The sequence below is a fragment of the Ambystoma mexicanum genome, chromosome 1p (genome assembly GCF_040938575.1).
Source record: "Ambystoma mexicanum isolate Mex_15411 chromosome 1p, UKY_AmexF1_1, whole genome shotgun sequence".
In the NCBI taxonomy this organism is placed as follows: domain Eukaryota; kingdom Metazoa; phylum Chordata; class Amphibia; order Caudata; family Ambystomatidae; genus Ambystoma; species Ambystoma mexicanum.
In genome coordinates this window covers 73917407-73936167 of record NC_090921.1, presented here as the reverse complement: position 1 = coordinate 73936167, position 18761 = coordinate 73917407, and the positions used below count along the sequence as shown (strand labels likewise).

At 47.0% G+C, this 18761-nt stretch overlaps 1 protein-coding gene across 1 annotated transcript in view; it reads right to left on the bottom strand.

The window, feature by feature from the left end:
- LOC138566218 (dnaJ homolog subfamily C member 3-like) overlaps window positions 1-18761 on the bottom strand; it is a 406060-nt gene that overhangs the window by 212495 nt on the left and 174804 nt on the right. The window contains exons 6-7 of the mRNA XM_069643277.1: window positions 13287-13468; window positions 12567-12686 (exon numbers count right to left, since the gene is read on the bottom strand). Of these exons, the coding sequence (XP_069499378.1) occupies window positions 12567-12686; window positions 13287-13468 (302 nt within the window). The remainder of the gene's footprint in view (window positions 1-12566; window positions 12687-13286; window positions 13469-18761) is intronic.

Sequence of the window (18761 nt, the reverse complement as noted above, 5' to 3'; positions counted from 1 at the left end):
CCTGGTGTCCTGGGACGAGTTCTATCGCGTCCTTTTCTAGCAGAATGGCGATCTCCTCGAGAAGGATCTTCTGATGTTCTAAGGAGTGTATTCTTTGTCGTGGAGGGTGGTTCCGGGGACGCTGCAGTAATTCTATACAATATCCTGCGGACACTGTTGACAGCACCCATCTGTCTGAGGTGATCCCTTCCCAAGCCTGGGTGTAGTTGGAAATGCGTCCCCCTACTGGGGTTGCGTGAGAAGGGACCCTGAACTGAGCGTCACTGCTTTGGCGGAGGCGTGCCACCTCCCTTGTTGGGGCTGCCTCTGCCTCTTCCACGACCTCTCTTGTTACCTTTACTGTAACTTTGGGTAGACTGCTGGTTATTATTCCATTGTGTACCCTGTCCTTGGGCATAGTTGCCTCTTTGTGAATTTTGGCCGCGTGGGCGACGAAAATTACTGTTCCCCCTCTGGTTCGGGGGTTTGTTGGTAAGCTGGCCAAGGGATTTGAGAGTCTCGTACTCGTCCTTGGCATTTTTAAGTGCGTCTTCGACCGCTTTCCCAAACAATAGATCGGGTTCCACCGGCTTGTCTATTAATGACGCCTGTGTTTCTGTCTGCCGCAACCACGCATGTCTCTTGATAACAGTACCTTCTGCTATCAATCTTCCTGCGTTGTCTGCAGCGTCGAAAGTTGCTTTTTAAAATGCAACCAGATACGGCTCTCCCTTCTGCCGAGATCCGAGCCAACTGGCCCTTTAATGGTTCAGGAGCAGAGGCTATGAGCTCCGCGACCTCTTCCCATTGATGGCAGTTGTAACTTGCCAACAGGGTGGTGGAGTTAGCAATCCTTGCTTGGTAGGCGGACGTTGAGGCTACCTTCCTGCCAAACCCGTATAGTCTTTTGCTCTCCTTGTCGGGAGGAGCTTCTGACGACGATAAGGGTGTCCCAGCCCTCTTCCGAGTGTTGGTGACCACTAGGGAGTCTGGTTTAAGATGACCTCTTATATAAAGAGGGTCAGACTGGGCTGCCCGAAAAAGTTTTTCGACCCTGGGGTTGACGGCTCTGGTGAGGTTAGGATTCACCAGGGATGGATCTATTCTACGTTGGATGGATTTAAGGATAGGGATGGTCTGAGCGACCGGCCTCCTCTCTCCCACCAACTCTTCTGCGAAGTCCCTTTCCTCCTGTACACCGTGGGTGTCGATGTGAAAATGTTCTGCTGCGCGAGCGAGAACTTCATTAAGGAGGGGTTGGTTATCAACTGGCGAGTCGGTAACTGGGGCTTCGCTCTCTACAGGGGAATCTACTCTGTAATTTTCCTCATCTTCTACCTCCTCCAGGTCCTCATCCTCCGCATAGTATTCAGACCCGGTTCGTTCCTCCATAATTGAAAACTCCTGGTCCCCTTCAGGGAAAGGTTGTCCTTGGTATCTGGGGTGAGGAGTCGAGTATGGAGTAGAGTAAGGCTGCACCTCGAAGGGGTCAGGTCTTTCGACCCGGGCCTTTTTACTTAGGGGGATAGGATCAGAGGAGCCTGAGGGTGTGGCCCCTTGAGGGTCATACGAAAGGAAATGCTCTGGGTTTTTGTCATAAAAATCCGCAAAGGAAGACATTCTTGACATGACCCTGTCTATGTCCTCACTGGACCATTCTTTGGAACAGGGTATGAGTTTAGTAGGCAACTTAGAGGACTTATCAAGGGTACCCTTGCTGGATGTTGCTGTCCCAGTAGATTTATGTTTATCTGTCTGCTTGGGGTGGAAGGATGGTTTTACAGGAGTGGAAGGCTGAGCTTTCCGCTGTTTCCCTCCCTCCCCGTGCGTGGAAAAATGTTTTCCCTGCCCCTTAGAGGCCCCAGAGACCTTCGACGCCTGTCGCCGAGGGTCTGGAGAGGTATTTTGTTTCGAGCGTGGGGCCTCGCTGGTGTTAACTGCGCTCTCGGTCTCTTGGAGCGCGGCCTGGGGGTGGAAGTCGTCTTCGTCTTCCGACAATGGAACTTCCGTTAATCTAGGGAGCGAGGCACTCTTGGCAAGAGTGGATGATTGCCTTGCGTCATGAGGCGATCTCGATCGAGAGCGCCCAGAGGACACCGAGTCGGACCGTTCTATCCGTGCCTCTTTCCGAGAAGTCGACGTCGTCGAGGTTCGGTTGGACTTAGTGTGCTTAGTGTGTGTAGGTGTAGCGCTTGCGTCGCCGGGGGTCTTCCCCATAGCCACCCTGCCGGGCAACCTTCCGAGGTCGGGGACCTGCGCTCGGCAGTCTTTTGACGCCGTAATGCCCTCGCCGTCCGAAAGTACGGCGTCGCTGCCATCGCTGAAGGCGCCCTCCGCTGCCATGGCTGCCTGCCTGGCGTGGTGGGCCCAACGCTTTGTCGAACGGTCCTTAAGTGTCTTAGGTTTAAACCTACTACACGCTCTGCAGTTCGCTTCGGGGTGGTCCCTCGGCAAGCAGAGATTGCACGTGGCGTGCCTGTCGACCCAAGGGTATTTGCGATTGCACTTGGGGCAGAATTGGAAAGGGGTACCCTCCATACGCACCTTGAGGCAGCGGGCTGATAAGTGTAGGAAATATATAAGGTGTACCTATATACCAAGAGTGAAGAGTATGTACCACCCCCCACTCTCACTACTTGCAGGGCCGAGGCCAGCGGCCTACTAGGCCCGGGCCGAGGCCAGCGGCCTTCTAGGCCCAGATCCGTCGTGCAGCAGCCGACGGTCGATGTCTTCTCCAGCCGTCGTCGAGATCGATGGTCGACGTTGGGGTGGGGAAGGATGTCAATAATAATTTTAAATTGCAATATATAGCAAAAGTATGGCTAAGGCCAGGGGACTCCGCAAGATGCTTCCGACCAGTATGGCGGAAAAAAACAATCTGAGGATCCCAGACGCGTGAGGGATCTTGGGTACAGTGGACGTCACACTAGGGATAGTATTACTGGCACGCCTGTGTCGACGCCCATTTTCGAGTTTCGAAAAACAAACTGTAATACTCCGCAGCTTCCACTAGATGTCGGCCTATGCACAGCATGTGATCTAAGCAGATTCCACAAGCCTCAGAAATATATATATATATAGGGATACATCAGTATCGAGCAAGTACGAAGTGGCAAGAGTGGGCCCCTCGAGGGGGACAAGGTGGGTACAGGGGCCGAAGAGGGGGTGGACAAGGGTATGGGGGAATGGGAGGAAACGGATGGCAGGGTCCCAGAGGTGCGCAAGGGAGTTGTTGGAACTGCGGGAGGTGGGGGCACTTTTCAAGAGAATGCAGGAGTAGACCAAGCAACGGGTTTCCCGAGGTAGAACACTATGGCCATCCTCATCCGGGGAGCCCATACGGTCTCCCAATGGGACAACAACAAAGAGACCCAGGGCAGGGGTACCCTGAACAAGGGCAGGGACACCAATACAGAACACAGAATCACCCGCAGAACAATGACACTATGCACTACACCCCAGGCAAGCCTTTCGCGACAACAGCAAATGGAGCCCCAGCACCAGCCCCCTATAGTGGTGTATCAGTAGTTTCAGGGAGTGTGTTCAACCAGGGGGGGCTATGAGACACCCTGCATAGGACAGCCCACAGAGAACACTTGCGTGTCCTGTTCTATCTACAACCTACGATGCAGCAGAGGAACCATTGGTAGGGGCGCAGATAGGAGACAAGCAGTTCATATTCATGGTGTATTCGGGAGCGGAGAAATCATGTATTAAGGAGGGCCGGTTTCCGTTATCTAACCGGAAGTTAGAGACGCAGGGGTTCTCTGGGGTTGTAATTGAAGTTCCTTACACAGAAGCTTTGGATGTGACAGTGGGGGGTAAAACTGTAAAAACACCCTTACTGTATTATGAACATTCGCCAATAAACTTGCTAGGGAGGGACCTTCTTAGCAAACTCAACATGACAATATCATTCACAGAAAGAGGAATAGTGTGTTCAACACCAGGAATATGCCCATTACGTGTAATGCTGGTAGGACAGGCTCAAACAACTGCTCCGGAAATACGTGGCCTGCCAGTGGACGAAAGAATGTTCATTGAAGGTTTGAAAACACTGGCCCAAGTAGTTCCTGAGCTAAAAAAGCTGGATTGGAGAATACCTGCGGAATTCATCTTCCGCCCAATAGTGCGCCCAGACATAGCACTAGGGTCAGTGGTATCATTAGACTTGCATGCTGTACAGGTATCAGCAAAAAGGATTGCAGTAATTGGGATGGACATAGATGGATGTGAATGGCGCACTGTACTGTGCATCAACGCCAATATTGCCTTACGGGACTTATCTGATGAGGATCTCTTCTCCGATTCAGACAATGATGGCGAAATAATAATGGAAATAGCAATGCCCTGTGACATTTTGATTCAGGCTAGAGAAATTCCCGTCCAGTTGATGGCAGTGGTGGGAACACCACCGTCATTTTTTGATGATGATATGCGACTGGTGCCAAACAATTTGTGGACAACAGGCCCCCATGATGTGGGGTTGTTGCATGGAGTGACACCAGTGGTAATAAAGCTCAAACAGGGGGCGATTCTACCCCGAGTGAAACAATATCCATTGTCCCGCGAAGCTGAGGAAGGGATAAAAGACAATAACTGCATTGCTAGCACAGGGAATAATAGTGCCTTCAAACTCCCCATGTAACACATGTATCTACCCGATCAAAAAAGCAAAGGGAGGGGCTTGGAGGATGATCCAGGATTTACCCCCCCTAAATGATGTCATACAAAAAGAGTTCCCTTTGGTCCCGAACCCTGCTTCAATATTATGCAGTATCCCAAAAACGGCATCACATTTCACAGTGGTCGATTTGAAAAACGCATTCTTTTCCATCCCCTTGGCAGAAGAAAGCAGATACCTGACAGCATTCACATTAGGGGGGAAAGAGATACGAACATTGCAGACTACCACAGGGATACTGTGAGAGCCCAAGCATATTCAACCGCATACTACACGAAGACCTGGGTAATTTATCAGTTGAAAGCACAATCATTCAGTACATAGACGATTTGCTCGTCTGCGCGCAAAATGAAGAAACATGCAGAAAAGACTCAGTAAAAGTGGACAAGGAAAAGCTACAATACTGTCAAGAAGAGGTCCTGTACTTGGGGCAGCTGATATCAAAAGACGGAAAAAGAATAATCCCTGACAGGGTAGAAGCAATAAGATCAGTAAGAGAACCCACAACAGTAAAAGAGATGCAGAAGTGCTTGGGAATGTGTAACTATTGTAGAGCATGGATATTAGATTATGCAGCCTACACCAGACCATTACTACAAGCACTCAAGGAGGCACAACAAGAAAACAGGAAAATAGAATGGTCAGACGAGATGAGTGACTCATTCAAGTCACTAAAAGAGTTGATTTCGAGTGCTCCGGTACTCGCCAATCCTGATTATGAACGCAAATTTTACCTGTTCTCACATTGCAAGGGGACACTCATGACAGCTGTACTGACACAAAAGACTTCCCTAGGACACAAACCGTTGGCTTACTATAGTGGCACTTTGGATGCGGTGATGCAAGGACATTTCGCGTGCGAGCAATCACTCTCTGCCGCCGCGTTCGCAATTGAGAAAAGTGCCACAATAGTATTGGGATGCCCTGTCACATTGTTTGTGGAACACTCATTATTTGCAATACTTGAGAGATCAAAGAGTACACTGACCACACAGCGAGCAACTGCATATGAAATAATATTGTCCAGCGCCAATATCCATGTGGTACGATGCAGGACAGTGAATCCGGCAACATTCATTACAGAAGCATGCACACTGGAGGACATACAGGAACACGATTGTGCGACTTACACAGGGGAAAGAGGGGAGGACACAGTGGTGCGCGAAAATGCCCTGAGCGAGGGGGAGGTGTACTTTGTGGATGGGTCAGCATCGATTGACATGGACACAGGAGAGAAACATGTAGGATTGGCAGTGGTGAGATTAGAAGAAGGTGAGTATGAGACACTAGTGCAGTATCGCCTTCCATCACATTTCTCAGCACAGGCAGCGGAACTCATTGCCCTAATAGAAGCATTACATGCAGCTAAAGGTTGTGCAGTAACAATATACACAGATTCAGCTTACATGACGACAACAGTACATGGAGGTCTGGCAAGATGGGGGCGGAGGGGGTTTCGGAGAGCAGATGGGACCCCAGTGCAACATGCAGAGTTACTGAAGGAGTTGATTGAGGCCCTAAAAGATCCAACAGTGGTAGCGATAGTGAAGTGCCAAGCACATACGTCCAACACAGATGTTGTGTCTTTGGGGAACGCAGCAGCGGACGCTGCTGCCAAGGAAGCCTCATACTTTACGAAACATGAAACAGGTGAGTACATGCTACAGCACAAGACAAACGAATAGCTCCCAGAAGGATACAATGCGATGCCCATATCAGAAATACTAGAGCTGCAGGAAGGAGCAAGTGGTGATGAAAAAATGATGTGGGTGAAACGAGGGTGCAGCCAATCAGCAACAGACTTACTATGGTGACAAAATAACTCAGGAAAAGTGGTAATGCCAGTAAAGCTATTAGAAATAGCGTTTCAGCAATTACACTTTCCAGCACACAACACCAAACAACACATTGCAGCAGAAATACAAGAGGACTGGTTCGTGCCCTGTCTCCAGGAGCACATATCAAGATTGACAATGGAATGCACAACGTGCCAGATATACAACTCTGGAATGACGTTACGTACACTCAGGGGAACAATTCCAAAACCGATAGAGCCATTCAGAGAACTACACATTGACTAAGCGGATATGGGGGAAAGGTGTAATGGGGCACGCTACATGATTGTGGTTGTATGCCCATACTCGAGATGGGTGGAAGCAGGCCCATGTGCACGACCTGATGCTAAAAGCGCTGCTAAGTTCCTAGTAAGGGAAGTATTTCCGCGCTGGGGAATTTGCGACGTAATTCGCTCAGACAACGGCACTCACTTCGTGAACGAGCTCTTCAAAGAAGTGACGACATTATTGGGAATAAAACAAATTGTGCTCGATTTATCATCCTCAAAGTAATGGCGTGGTAGAAAAGATGAACGGACTGTTAAAAGGGAGATTGTCCAAATTGTGCTTTTCATTAAAGAAAAACTGGATTTACTGTTTGCCCCTTGCGCTGTTTCAGCTGAGGAATCAGCCAAGTAAGGACCACCATTTGTCCCCGCACGAAATCGTGACAGGGAGACGAATGCACACAGCACACTCCCCAATGCGCCAACACAGCACAGAAGCGCCGCAATATTGGGAGATGAGTTCACAGAATATCTGAAAAAGCTAACTAGGGCAGCGCGCGCAATATCAAAGCAGCTCTCACCACCATTCACAAGGGAAGAAGGGAACACCACGGAGTCCCTTACGGAACATGAAACACCGGTACAACTGATGCCGGGAGAGTTCATTTATGTCCGGAGCTTTGTGCGCTGGTGGAATGCGCCACGGTTCCACGGACCATATGAAGTGGTATTTTGTACCCCTACGGCTGTAAAAGTGAAGGGGCTCAAATATTGGGTACATTTGACGGATGTGCGAAAGGCATATAATAGTGTGCAGGAAGAGGTGGATGAGGGGGCACAGACAACAACAAACAATACTAGTGAGAAAAAATGAGTGAACGTGAACATGTGAGTGGACGAAATGTACATGACTGATAAAATTGTTAAGAACCATTATATTTGAGGTTATCTATAAAGATGAAAAGATTGGAAAAAAAAGGATTTATGTGTAAATAATAATGTGATGAATATGTATAGTGTCTGCTCCCTTCTCTGTACATCCCAACCCCACTCCCCTACCCAATTCCATTCCCCTTCCATGATATCTTGGCACTGGTAGTGCCAACAAAATGTTTACACGCATGCACTTAATGCACTTTTATATCTCAAACAGGATCTACCATGGCAACTAACGGGCAGCCTGCAACGGATAGATTTATTAGATATAGAGAATTTCTAGCTGAGAGATGTAGATATTCGTATGTGTGGATTGTCTGTATGCATTACATTATTTTTTACAATTATGTTTGGCCTGGTTACGTATTGGTTCATAGCGTTCATCTCTATCGAGATGAACGAGGGGGGAGGGATTAACGGGACTAATGTGACAAATGAAACACCAATTGTAAATACTAAAGAAGGTGATTTTTTGGTATGGGATGGAACTAAACTGGTATGGGGATATTACACGACACCATCCAATGTTGCTATCTCGCAAAATGAAGGTCTGCAGGGAAAAATGCAAAACAGCACAATTTCCCCACCAAAAGTATCTAATTACAATGCCCGCAGTCTAAATGATCGTAACCCCTCTGCTATATCCTGGTTATATAACACCCCCACCAGCCGGCCCGCTCCCGTAACCAAAAACACACTACTAGATAGCATAAAGAAAGAGAATAAAGAAATGACAGCGAGATATGAAATCTTATATGATGATTGGGCAAAGGGGGGCGAGAGGGAGAAAGAGGGGCCCACATTGCCCATGAAGTTTGAAAATACCTTAGAAAAAGAAATAACAGACGGAAAAGGGAGGAGGAAGTATGATGAGTATTATGGGTTAGGATTAGACAAAATGGAAGACCCACGACACCCCCACCAGACAAATAAATGGTATGCGGACATGAGTGCAACGGCTAAGCAAACAACAAATGAGAGCTGTTATGTCTGCTCCCTCATTCCCCATGCTTCAGGTACACCCAAAGTATTGTTACCCAAAGAGTTGTCTATTGTCGATGCCCAGTGTCTCCTTCATCTCACGTTGTGCAGAATTAAGAACACCTACCAGGCACATGAGGTAACTTTCAGAATGCTGCAGAACGAGAAGACCTGTTATCCAAAGGCAGTAGGAGTGGTTATGTCTGGAGGAGCCATTTTTATAATAAAGGGGACACTTTTTTCAGACAACAAGTGGAAGGACGAAGAAATAATGTGCAAGGCTGAAGCACTGAGGGGTGTGGCACCAGAGAAACTGCAATGGATAGAAGAAACATGCACACCAGTATGGAAGGAACACATCTCAAAATTGACTTGGGTAACGGCCATTGAAAAACCCTTCAAGCTGCAGAAGGAAATAAACTATGAACTGTGTTTTAAGGGAGATGGGAGAACCACCATGGGGCAAACAAGAACTGTAACAAGACCCTCACCATCCCAGATATGAGAAAAGGGACAGCGGCCCTAATGGACACCTATTAGGTATGTGGCAACCAGGCGTACCTACACCTCCCACAATCATGGGGTGGCAGCTGCTCATTGGCCACCCTACACTCCGCACTAATGGTAATCCCTGAAAGCCACATTGATGGGAGCAAGAAGACGTGAGGAAACACCCAACAGAGTGCGGCCCAGCCAACTGCAGAGTCACAAGTATATGTCCTGTCTTCCGGGAACAAGGAAGGGGTGCTGTCCCGAAACAAACGCTCATCGAACTACATTTCAAAAGCATCATTGGAACTGCTGGCACAGATCCCGGATAGATATCGATTATTTAGCTCTGCAGAAACGTTCTTCGCCTCACTCATCCCAAGCATCCAGGCGCAAGCAAATGCAACGTGGCTCCAAATCACACGCTGGGAGCTGATCCAGCTGGCAAATGATACCGAAGACGGATTTAACGTAATAAAAGTGGAACTGCGGGCACTACGGCTAATGATCATGCAAAACAGGTATGTCTTGGACCTGTTGACAGCGATGGACGGAGGTGTTTGCGGCTGGGAATGACTGTGAAATTCTTGATGCCGGCTGTAGTGTTCCTCCTTTTTATTTTTTGCCTGTGCCAGGTGGATCTTCGATGTTGTGCTAACGCAGTGCCGAATGGTGCAATGATGATGGTGACAATGGGCAACGCCCGCGGTACAATACAAACTATGCAGGAAGTACAGGTACAAACAGGAACAGATGACACGCCGAGATATCAGCTAGTGCCTAGGTATCACGACAAGGATATAGTAGATAAATTATGGCATACTACCATTAAAGAGCCCTGTATACTGGAATGGTACGAGGAGGTGTGGGTGGACTTGGAAGGGGAGAGCGGATGTATATACCTGACTTGCACCCCAGATGAATATGCTAGGAGAGGTGAGAGCCTGAGAGGGGTGTGCAGAGCATGGATGCCCATAAAAGGCACACCTGCATGGGATGACGCAATAATTGACGAGGAAGAGTGCAGGAGACTGGAGGATTTAAAGAATTTGTTACTTAAGTAACGAAAGGGGGGAAATGTAGGGGAGGATTGGTCCAAAAGACCCCCCCTCCCCTGCATCCTCTCCCATGGTGAGGTCCATGGCTCGTCAGGGGTCCCCTCTACCACCAGGGCCCAGGTGGCGGTTGGACCACTGGCTGAAGACATTGACTAAACCTGCTGAATTTAGCTAGGCCTCGGAAACCATTTTGTCTAATATAGATGGTTTAAGCCCTGTGCACTGCAGCGCGGCCCCCACCCTTGGAGAGTTTCAATTATCCCTGTGGCCACAGCTCTCTGGCAGATCCACTGAGAGCCCGTTCCCACGAACAGACGGACATGAGCTAGTGTTAGATACCAACACTAACATTTCACCTTCCGCAGTGTATCGCTGTTTCCAGCATGACCCGGCCAGCAGGGCCTGGGTGGAAAAGAACTGTACAAAGGTCCCCTGACAAAAGCAGAATCCCCAAATACTAATGAGCAAACCACCTGTGATGGAAGCATGCTCTCCACAACCTCTCTGACTAAAAAACCTGTAAAATGTATAAAAATGGCAGAATGGGTGCTCATATGACATTAGGGATGAAGCACCCACATCCCTGTAGCTATGCGCAAATGGTACAAGCGTCCCGGGGTTTTTTCATGCTATGTGCGTTATCGAGAAGACTGCACCCCATGGTCCCGCGCCAAAACTGAACTAATGCTGCTAGAGTGCAAAGGAAGACAAATGCAACCATATTGAGGGCTTATGTAAGGGGTGCACGAAAATGCACCATATGTGTGTCCAAGCCCACTATGTGCCACTGCCGTCAGTCTCATTGGCGGGTTGTTCCTGCGTGCTCCACCAACCTTACTACTACCTCACTTACCGCGCATGTATAAGCATATAACAAGATGTTGTAATCGCTAAAAACGAAGTGTACAAGTAATGTGCTCAAATTGGCCATATGGATGGCACTAGCAATGTCAAACGTGAGCTTTGGAAAGACTCAATGAGTATTGTATATTATATGAATGTTTATGTCTCATCCACCTAAAATCTGCAACACACGAGGAAAATACCTTTGTGAGAACATGCAAGGCCATTCCCCCTTCCTCCCAGTGAAGCCTGCCAGACGAAAAAGCAGAGGCCTGTGCCGCGCTGCTCCACCTCCCCCAACTCGGCTGGAGCCGCTTCAAGCATTCACATTCCCCCCGCAGTACCCAAGGCCACGACCTGCCACCTGAATTATTTACAACCCAGCAGTAAACCCCAGCCTTAAAACACAGATCCAAAGGCGCCCTTTCTTAGGCTCCACGACCCACCGGCTCACCTTAGGTTAATGGCCCCTGTAAAATAAGGACACCCAATATTATGGCAACATTACAGGAACACATCCATAATGACTTCTAACAAGACATGATAACACGGACCGCCTGTCCCATGCCCCGAGACCCAACCCCACGACCTATGATACCCGGTCAACAGGACGATGGTAACCATGTATTGACGAATCGCCAAAAGACCCCACTCTAGGTGCATTCCTCCCTGTGTTACATTAACCTGTAGAATAACCTATTAGAAGATTTACCAGGGAAGATAATATTGCAAGGTTGAATGACTGTGGTGTGCGTGGCCCTAGGGCAGAAAGTCAGGAAAGACATTAATCTCTGACACTGGTCACAGTTGGCACAACAACACCGTCCGGATGAGCCCAGCTGACCTGCCAGGCCCAGCCCAACCCACGAGGGTAACCAGTGACGTCCTCCAGCCGCGGCAAACCACATCGCAGCAGCACCTATAGCTAGTCGTCGCCACCCAATCCCCACAAACTTGCACCCCCTATAGTATGTAGGTTCTTATGACGTTTTTTGTAAATATATACGCCTGTCTTTGCTATGGTCAGACAGAGTGCTCTCGGAGTTTGCAGAGTTCTTTGCATGCCCTATCCTGATCGATAAACTCCCATTTACGCTCACCCGCACTTTGTCTTGGCCTTATTCCCATCCTGGGAGAGTCCATTATTGTCTCTCATTGTGGGGAGGATCGTGCTATCTGGGGGACGCTTGCCTTCAGTACCCTCAACCTATGTCTTACCTGCTTAATAGCTAATATTTTTCGCTTACCTCCAACCTGCCTATGTCCCTCATCTTCTCTGTCTCGACGCTAGCACTTCATCGGTCATGGTCACATCTCTAACACAGCTGGCCGTACCACCTACATGCACTTAAAGATGTCCAGTATTGGTCAGGATGCCACTCAACCTGACCCCATTGTAAGAAGCTCGCTGCTTCCCGTCAAATCTCATTTCTTAGCCATTGTACGTTCTTTTTTGCTCAAAAGAGCATTATTCCGCCCTCCATATAAATAAATAATAAAAACACAAAATACATGAACAGACTTCTGGCCTTACCTCTCCTCCTTGATGTACTCCTCAGCGGACTCCAGCTGCTTGGAAAGCTTCTTTACTTGTTTGTAGTGAGCAAAGCAATCCTTGTCGTCCTGATCGAGCTTCAGACACTCCCGGACCTGACTAAATAAAGACCAAACAAGTTCTCCATCATTAATGCTCTTTTCATTCAAGTCCTTATAAATGGACAAAAGAGCCTGAAGGCAATATTGCCCAGTGGGGTTCTCAGATCTGCCAATACTTAATACCTAAAGGTCGAAAGATAAACTCGGTTTGAGGAAACAATACCACACAAAATATCCCTTAAATGACCTCTTGAGCCTTGTGAAGCAGCAACCAAGGGTTCTTCCTTTTTCAAGGTACAGTGATAGGAAATGATTATTAGAAAGCTGCATCTACAATTAAAGTTACATGACAAGGGGGTGCGCGGTCAAACATGGTGAAAGGACAACAAATAATAATACAACATATAGAAAGCAATAATAGCATACATACATATGGGGCGGAGTCCTCCTATGAGCAGGGAAAGACCAGGCAGCTGATGCTACATAATAGAACATCATAAAGTTGTCCAAGACTAACAGTTAACGCCTAGAGCCCAGGACAAAAAAATACTTTGGACTACAAAGAAACCCTCAAAGATTTTAGTTTTTGCAGACTAAAATTAAGAAAATGGTTGAGTGGACTTAAATACATTAGGGCTAAATAATGTAAACAGCTTACTTTAAAGACTCCTCATGGTCGCCCATTGTGTAGTACAATTTGCTGAGCTTTAGAAAAGCTGCTCTGTTGTCGTTGCGCAGTTTAGTGGTTGGCTTGAGGTCCATGATGGCCTTGCTATACTCTCCAATCTGGAGAAAACATTCGGAGCGGAGCTCTCTTGCTTCTGGGCTCCATGGAGAAAGCTGAAGGGGGAAAATAAAAGCTTCATGAAACACTGCAGATTGTCAGAGAAATGTTACATGAACACTCCTTCCAGGCTGCGCTTCACACAAATCTGAACACAGCTAGCTTGAGCTCCCCCTGAATACTTGGTCAAGGCTACATCTAGATGAATAAAGGTTTTCAAGAACTTAATGTGAAGGAAATCCCACCATCATATACTGCCACAAAGTGGAGAATCTTCTGGAGTTAAGTCAAACCAATCAAGGTAGCATGGAGAGTGGCCAAGGCCAAATCTCATGAGAGGCGAGTGGGGTCAGGGGTCCACAATGAATCCACAAAGTGAAGCAATAAGAGATTACACTGGGACAATACATTATAAAAATACGATATATATTTTAGACCCTAAAACAACTAGAAAATGACTCAGAACAGGTAGTATTATCACACAATACTAATAACATGAAACATACATCCAATCGCAGTTAGTCAGTGCAAAATAATCAATTCACCCCCACAATGCCTCAAAGAGAAGACAAGTAATTAGGTATAGCACCAACAGGAATTGCAACCCTAACTTATACCCTAAGTTGAATCGGGCTTTGTATCCAATAGAAGTTTCCAACAAGTTTTAATTGTTTGGAAAAAGAGAGGGGAATGTGCCAGAGGATCTGAAGATGGGTCCAAAAGGGTGTCCAAGGATTTTACTGGGGCTTAAAATGAGTTTCTAGAGGGCTTTCAGAACAAGTGTACCAAAGCCAATAGGTATAGAACAAATAAAAGTTATTTACAAACTTTTAAATGGTGGAGATCGGGGCACCCCAAGTATCGTTCCTACTCACCACTCATACTCCGATTTTTCCTCGGTCTTGGCAGGTCGAAGGAGCGTCGCTGGATGTAGATTTTCCTGCCGTTGGTTCCAGCCGGAGGAGCCCAGGAGCTGCGGGTGCATGAGAAGTTCTGGTTGGGTCCAGGAGCAGACTGCAACCCTTTCCTGTGGAATAATGCTTCAGCTCGATCAGATGCAGGAAGGTCGGCTCCAGTGATGGTCCACGATGCACAGCAACAGCAGGCGTCACGTTTGTCGTGGTCGAAAGAAAAAAGCCTAAAGTCTTCCATCTAAGTACCTGTTGATGGTGGGATGCCAACATTTTGCATGAAAGGCTACTTGCAGGACACGCCAAAGACCCCCAAAGTTGAAACACAGAACGCAATGCTTCTATCACGGTAGCCCAAACTGAAGTTGGTCAGCCCACTGGATGGCCGAGGGACACTTCTGAAGACTCCTACTTGCCAGGCCATGAGAAGACTGAGACTGGTTGTTTCCACCAGCCCAAAGTGTTGAAGCAGCAACCATGGTCTTCTGATATCAGTAACCAGACAGGGCTTCACCGAACTACAGCAATATTTGGTCGCAAGGCCTCATCAGGGTCGTCCACAGGTCTTCCCTGATACATAGGATACGTGGCTCCTCTTGAGATTTCTGGGGAATGGCTGCAGGAATCTCTCTCTCACTCTCTCTCTCTCCCCCTCTCTTCCTCTCCCAGCTTGTCTTTGGGTGCTTTGAGTGTTGGTCTAGGGTGATAAAATAGGATCCCCATTGAGAAGTGGCCCTGAGGGACCCTCGGATGCTGAAACAAGGCACAGCCACCACACACAAATAGATACGCCAGACACGAGGTTCTGTTCCCAAAATCTAGGGTTTATTGCAATATAAAGTAGTCCCAGTTGGCCAAGTGGTCCCACGCCCTGCGACGTGTGTCTAACAGACCTCGGGGGACACAAGAGAGCGTGAAACGTACATCAGTTACATATATACAAACGGAGCATCTTACAATCAGTAATGACACATTTGATGCCGCCCCCAATTCATTTCCCTTTGAATTAGAGGCGATGATTGACCAGTGTGACAAATATGACACCTTAGACCACCATATTTAGTAACAGTTTGCTATCTTCAATTTTACAGACACCATTCTTTATTTGCGAGAACACAGCGTTTCTGTTTTTCATGGGCAAGCTGCGCGTAGGAGACTGGCACATACCAGACCTCTCTATCTCTTAGTTTCGATTCTCGCTCTAGAGGTCAGCCCGCTCTCCGGGGCCTCACTGGGCTCAGAAAGGGGGGCCATAAAGAAGATCATAATTCAACTCTTTAAATGCTAGTTTCGTACATTGCTATTCTTTCAGGAGACTCGCTGGCATTCGTGATTTAAATGCCTTGCTCCCTGTCTTCAAGGATATGTGAGGGAGGGAATCGGGCATTTCTGTCCGACTCTCCAGTGTAATGTTTCAACATGTTTCTTAGCCTTGGATCATTGAAGCGAAATAATATCTACAGAAAAGCAGTTTTACATGAGGCAAAGTGGCAACGTTAGAGAGAGCAGAGAGAAAACAAAATGGCGATTCTGGTCATCTTAAAATGGCTTCACTCTAGTTGAACTAATAGCTACGTAATAACTAATGACTAATGAATAAATATTCTTACACTGTAAATGAGGCGGTTGGTCTTCGGCCAACCAATTATGCATTTTCTTCCGCCCAAGGGGTGTTTAGTATTTCTGGACTGACAAACCCTCCTCTTGGCCGTAAGCCAAACGTCTCATCCATACATTGCATCCTCCTCCGACCAAGTATTTGGATTAGATTCGGAATCTGATTCAAATTCGGACTCATGTACACTTGTTGTCTCCTCGTTATTATTATCAATTGCCATGAATTCTCTAATGGTTTCAGATTCGTTACTATGGCGAGTGCTTGATTTAGTAATGTTTCTTCGTTTCATCATTTGTACACACTCTTCGCTAATTTCAGTACATATTATTGGGAGACAATATATGCAACAACATGTCACGAATATTCCTAGGATTGCTACTAGGATTGCAAATAGTTTCCATCCCTAGGATCGCAACACTTCCCAGAACCAGGAGTTTATGTTCAATTCCCAACCGCCTTCAGGGGGGTGAAGATCAGAACTTAACACATGCAATTTTCTTATCGCCTCAAAAATCGTGGGGGAGGAGTCACTTAAAAATACGCAACACACTGATCCCACGATTTTGCAAACACCGCCACGATCAACTAAGATTATATCAAGGGCCATTCTATTTTGTAGTGACATTAATCTAATTCCTTTTTCTTCAAGAGTCATATTATATAATATATCAGTGGTTCCATTTATTGTTTCTTCTAATATCCTAGACAGTCGTCTTATGTTATAAGAGTTTATCGCCTGGCCCCAAAATGGTATGAATGATTTTGCTATGTCCCCTACAATCAATCCGTCTTCAATATTCCGGCGAGGTCGTGACATGGTCAATTTGGTTATGTCCGATGTTTTTAAAAGAAACACGCCAGGAAACAGAAATCCCAAATAACACGTACCTCCCCAGTTACTAGGTAACCAAGGATATGCATTTCAAGATGCATTGTGCAATATGAAAGTTACCCAAAATAGATAACATGTAAAAAGAAAAAGGGAAACAGTTTTCCAATACTGACAGTCTGCAGGACTAGTCAGTTTCACCATACCAAGTGAGCAAAAGCCCAGTGAAGTGAAGCTGAAGACATGGTCTAAAAACAAAAGCAAAAAGGTGTGAAAAACCACAGGGTGTTTCACAACCTAGTCCCCAGGGATCCCGTACTCAGGTGGCCAGGGAAAGGCCATTGCTTTTGGATCCCGACCCTGGGGGTGGGCAGGCGCGGAAGGATCCCCTGGGTAGGGGGAACATCAGGGAGAAGTACCTGATGGTAAGACATGGTATCCTCCTTTTTCCACATCCCATCTAACCCCTCTCCATGCTTATTTCACAGGAAAGTACAACTCCCAAAATTCCTCCCCACTTTACATTGACAACACTACTAAGCCAAGGAAGATGAGGAATGAGGCTAGAAAGATTACCTCTACTGACTTGCAATGACTTTGTCCCTGTAATGAGCCCAGGCAGAGTCAGGCACGTAATCCTTACTATAGACACCTGCCACTTGTTAACACTCCCCCCTCATGATAAAAGGTCGCGTGCACAGGCACACTTTGAGCGAGGCTGGGTAAGAGAAGGAACAGCCCTTTTTGGGCTGATGCGAAGCAGGCTATGGAAGTTGTAAGACCAAGGGGCTAAATCGGCAGATGCAGGGAACGAGAGAGAGCCAAACGAGAATCCACACTTTTGAGAAGCCGTAAGCATTCCAAGATTGAAACAGAGTGAGCCGAAGAGCGAAACCTTCAAGGTACGAGTGAGGCCCACGACCCTCCCGGATGAACGGCAGAGTTTGGGAGGAGCCGAGGAGGCATTGGTAACGGCCTTGACTGCTGCATGAAGAGCGCTGATGAAAGAAGACCAATTAACACCATTGGCGAGTTATTGAAAGCAACAAAAGCCTGGTTTGTGTTAAAAGCCAAAAGTAATTAACTCAAAAGTTGAAGGCTGCGCGTGTGCTGATAGGAAAACTGCTGAATTGTAAAAGGAAAGGATACAAAGTAACAGAGTGGTCCTACGAGGCAAAGTCGCACATTCGAAGGTCTCTGTGAAATATTCTGAGTTGAAGTGTATTTCAACAGGAATCAAAGGCAAGAAAGCAACTGCGATCCCGAAAGACAGATGACTCAGCGAACAGCAAAGTATATGAACTTGAAATGTGCCAAGAGGGCAAAGTATATGAACTTTGATGAGAAACTAACTACAGGTACAAAGAGGCATTGGTGTATTTCAAGATAAGGAAGATTGTGAATTGTGGAATTGTTTAAAAGAGAGGTCGAAGTGATCATGCAGAGGTCTATGCAAAAACCCAGCAGTTTTGAAAGTCTTTGACAGTGAAAAGACACCAGAGCCAAAATGACATGCGGAAGGGAACCCCCACAAGGAGAATAGACAGGTTTGAGGGCAGCAGAGGGAAGCCTGCGCAGAACTGTGGGAAAGTTAAAGTAGAACTGTGTATTTAAGACAAGGAGGATGAAGCCTAAGGAAGTGATTCAACTACTAGTAGCTTGAAGCCCAAACTATTGAATTGTACCAGTAAGCCAGAGTGTGCAAGACTGACAGAACTGTGCCATCCACCTATCCTTTTTCAGAAACTCTCAAGACCCCGTGGGACTGAACGCGGGCAAGGGAGTTGTTACTCAAGCCATTCTGACATTTCTTTTGAGACACTATTTTCCTTTTGTATATCTTGAACACATTTGTCATTGTTAGAAGGAGGGAAAGGCTTGCTTTAGTATAGGCCTTTTTATTTTGAGTAGACTGGCTTGGACTTGGTTTTGCTATTTATCTAATGGTCGAGACTACTCCCATTTAAGAGATAGGGCCAGTTAGGAATTCT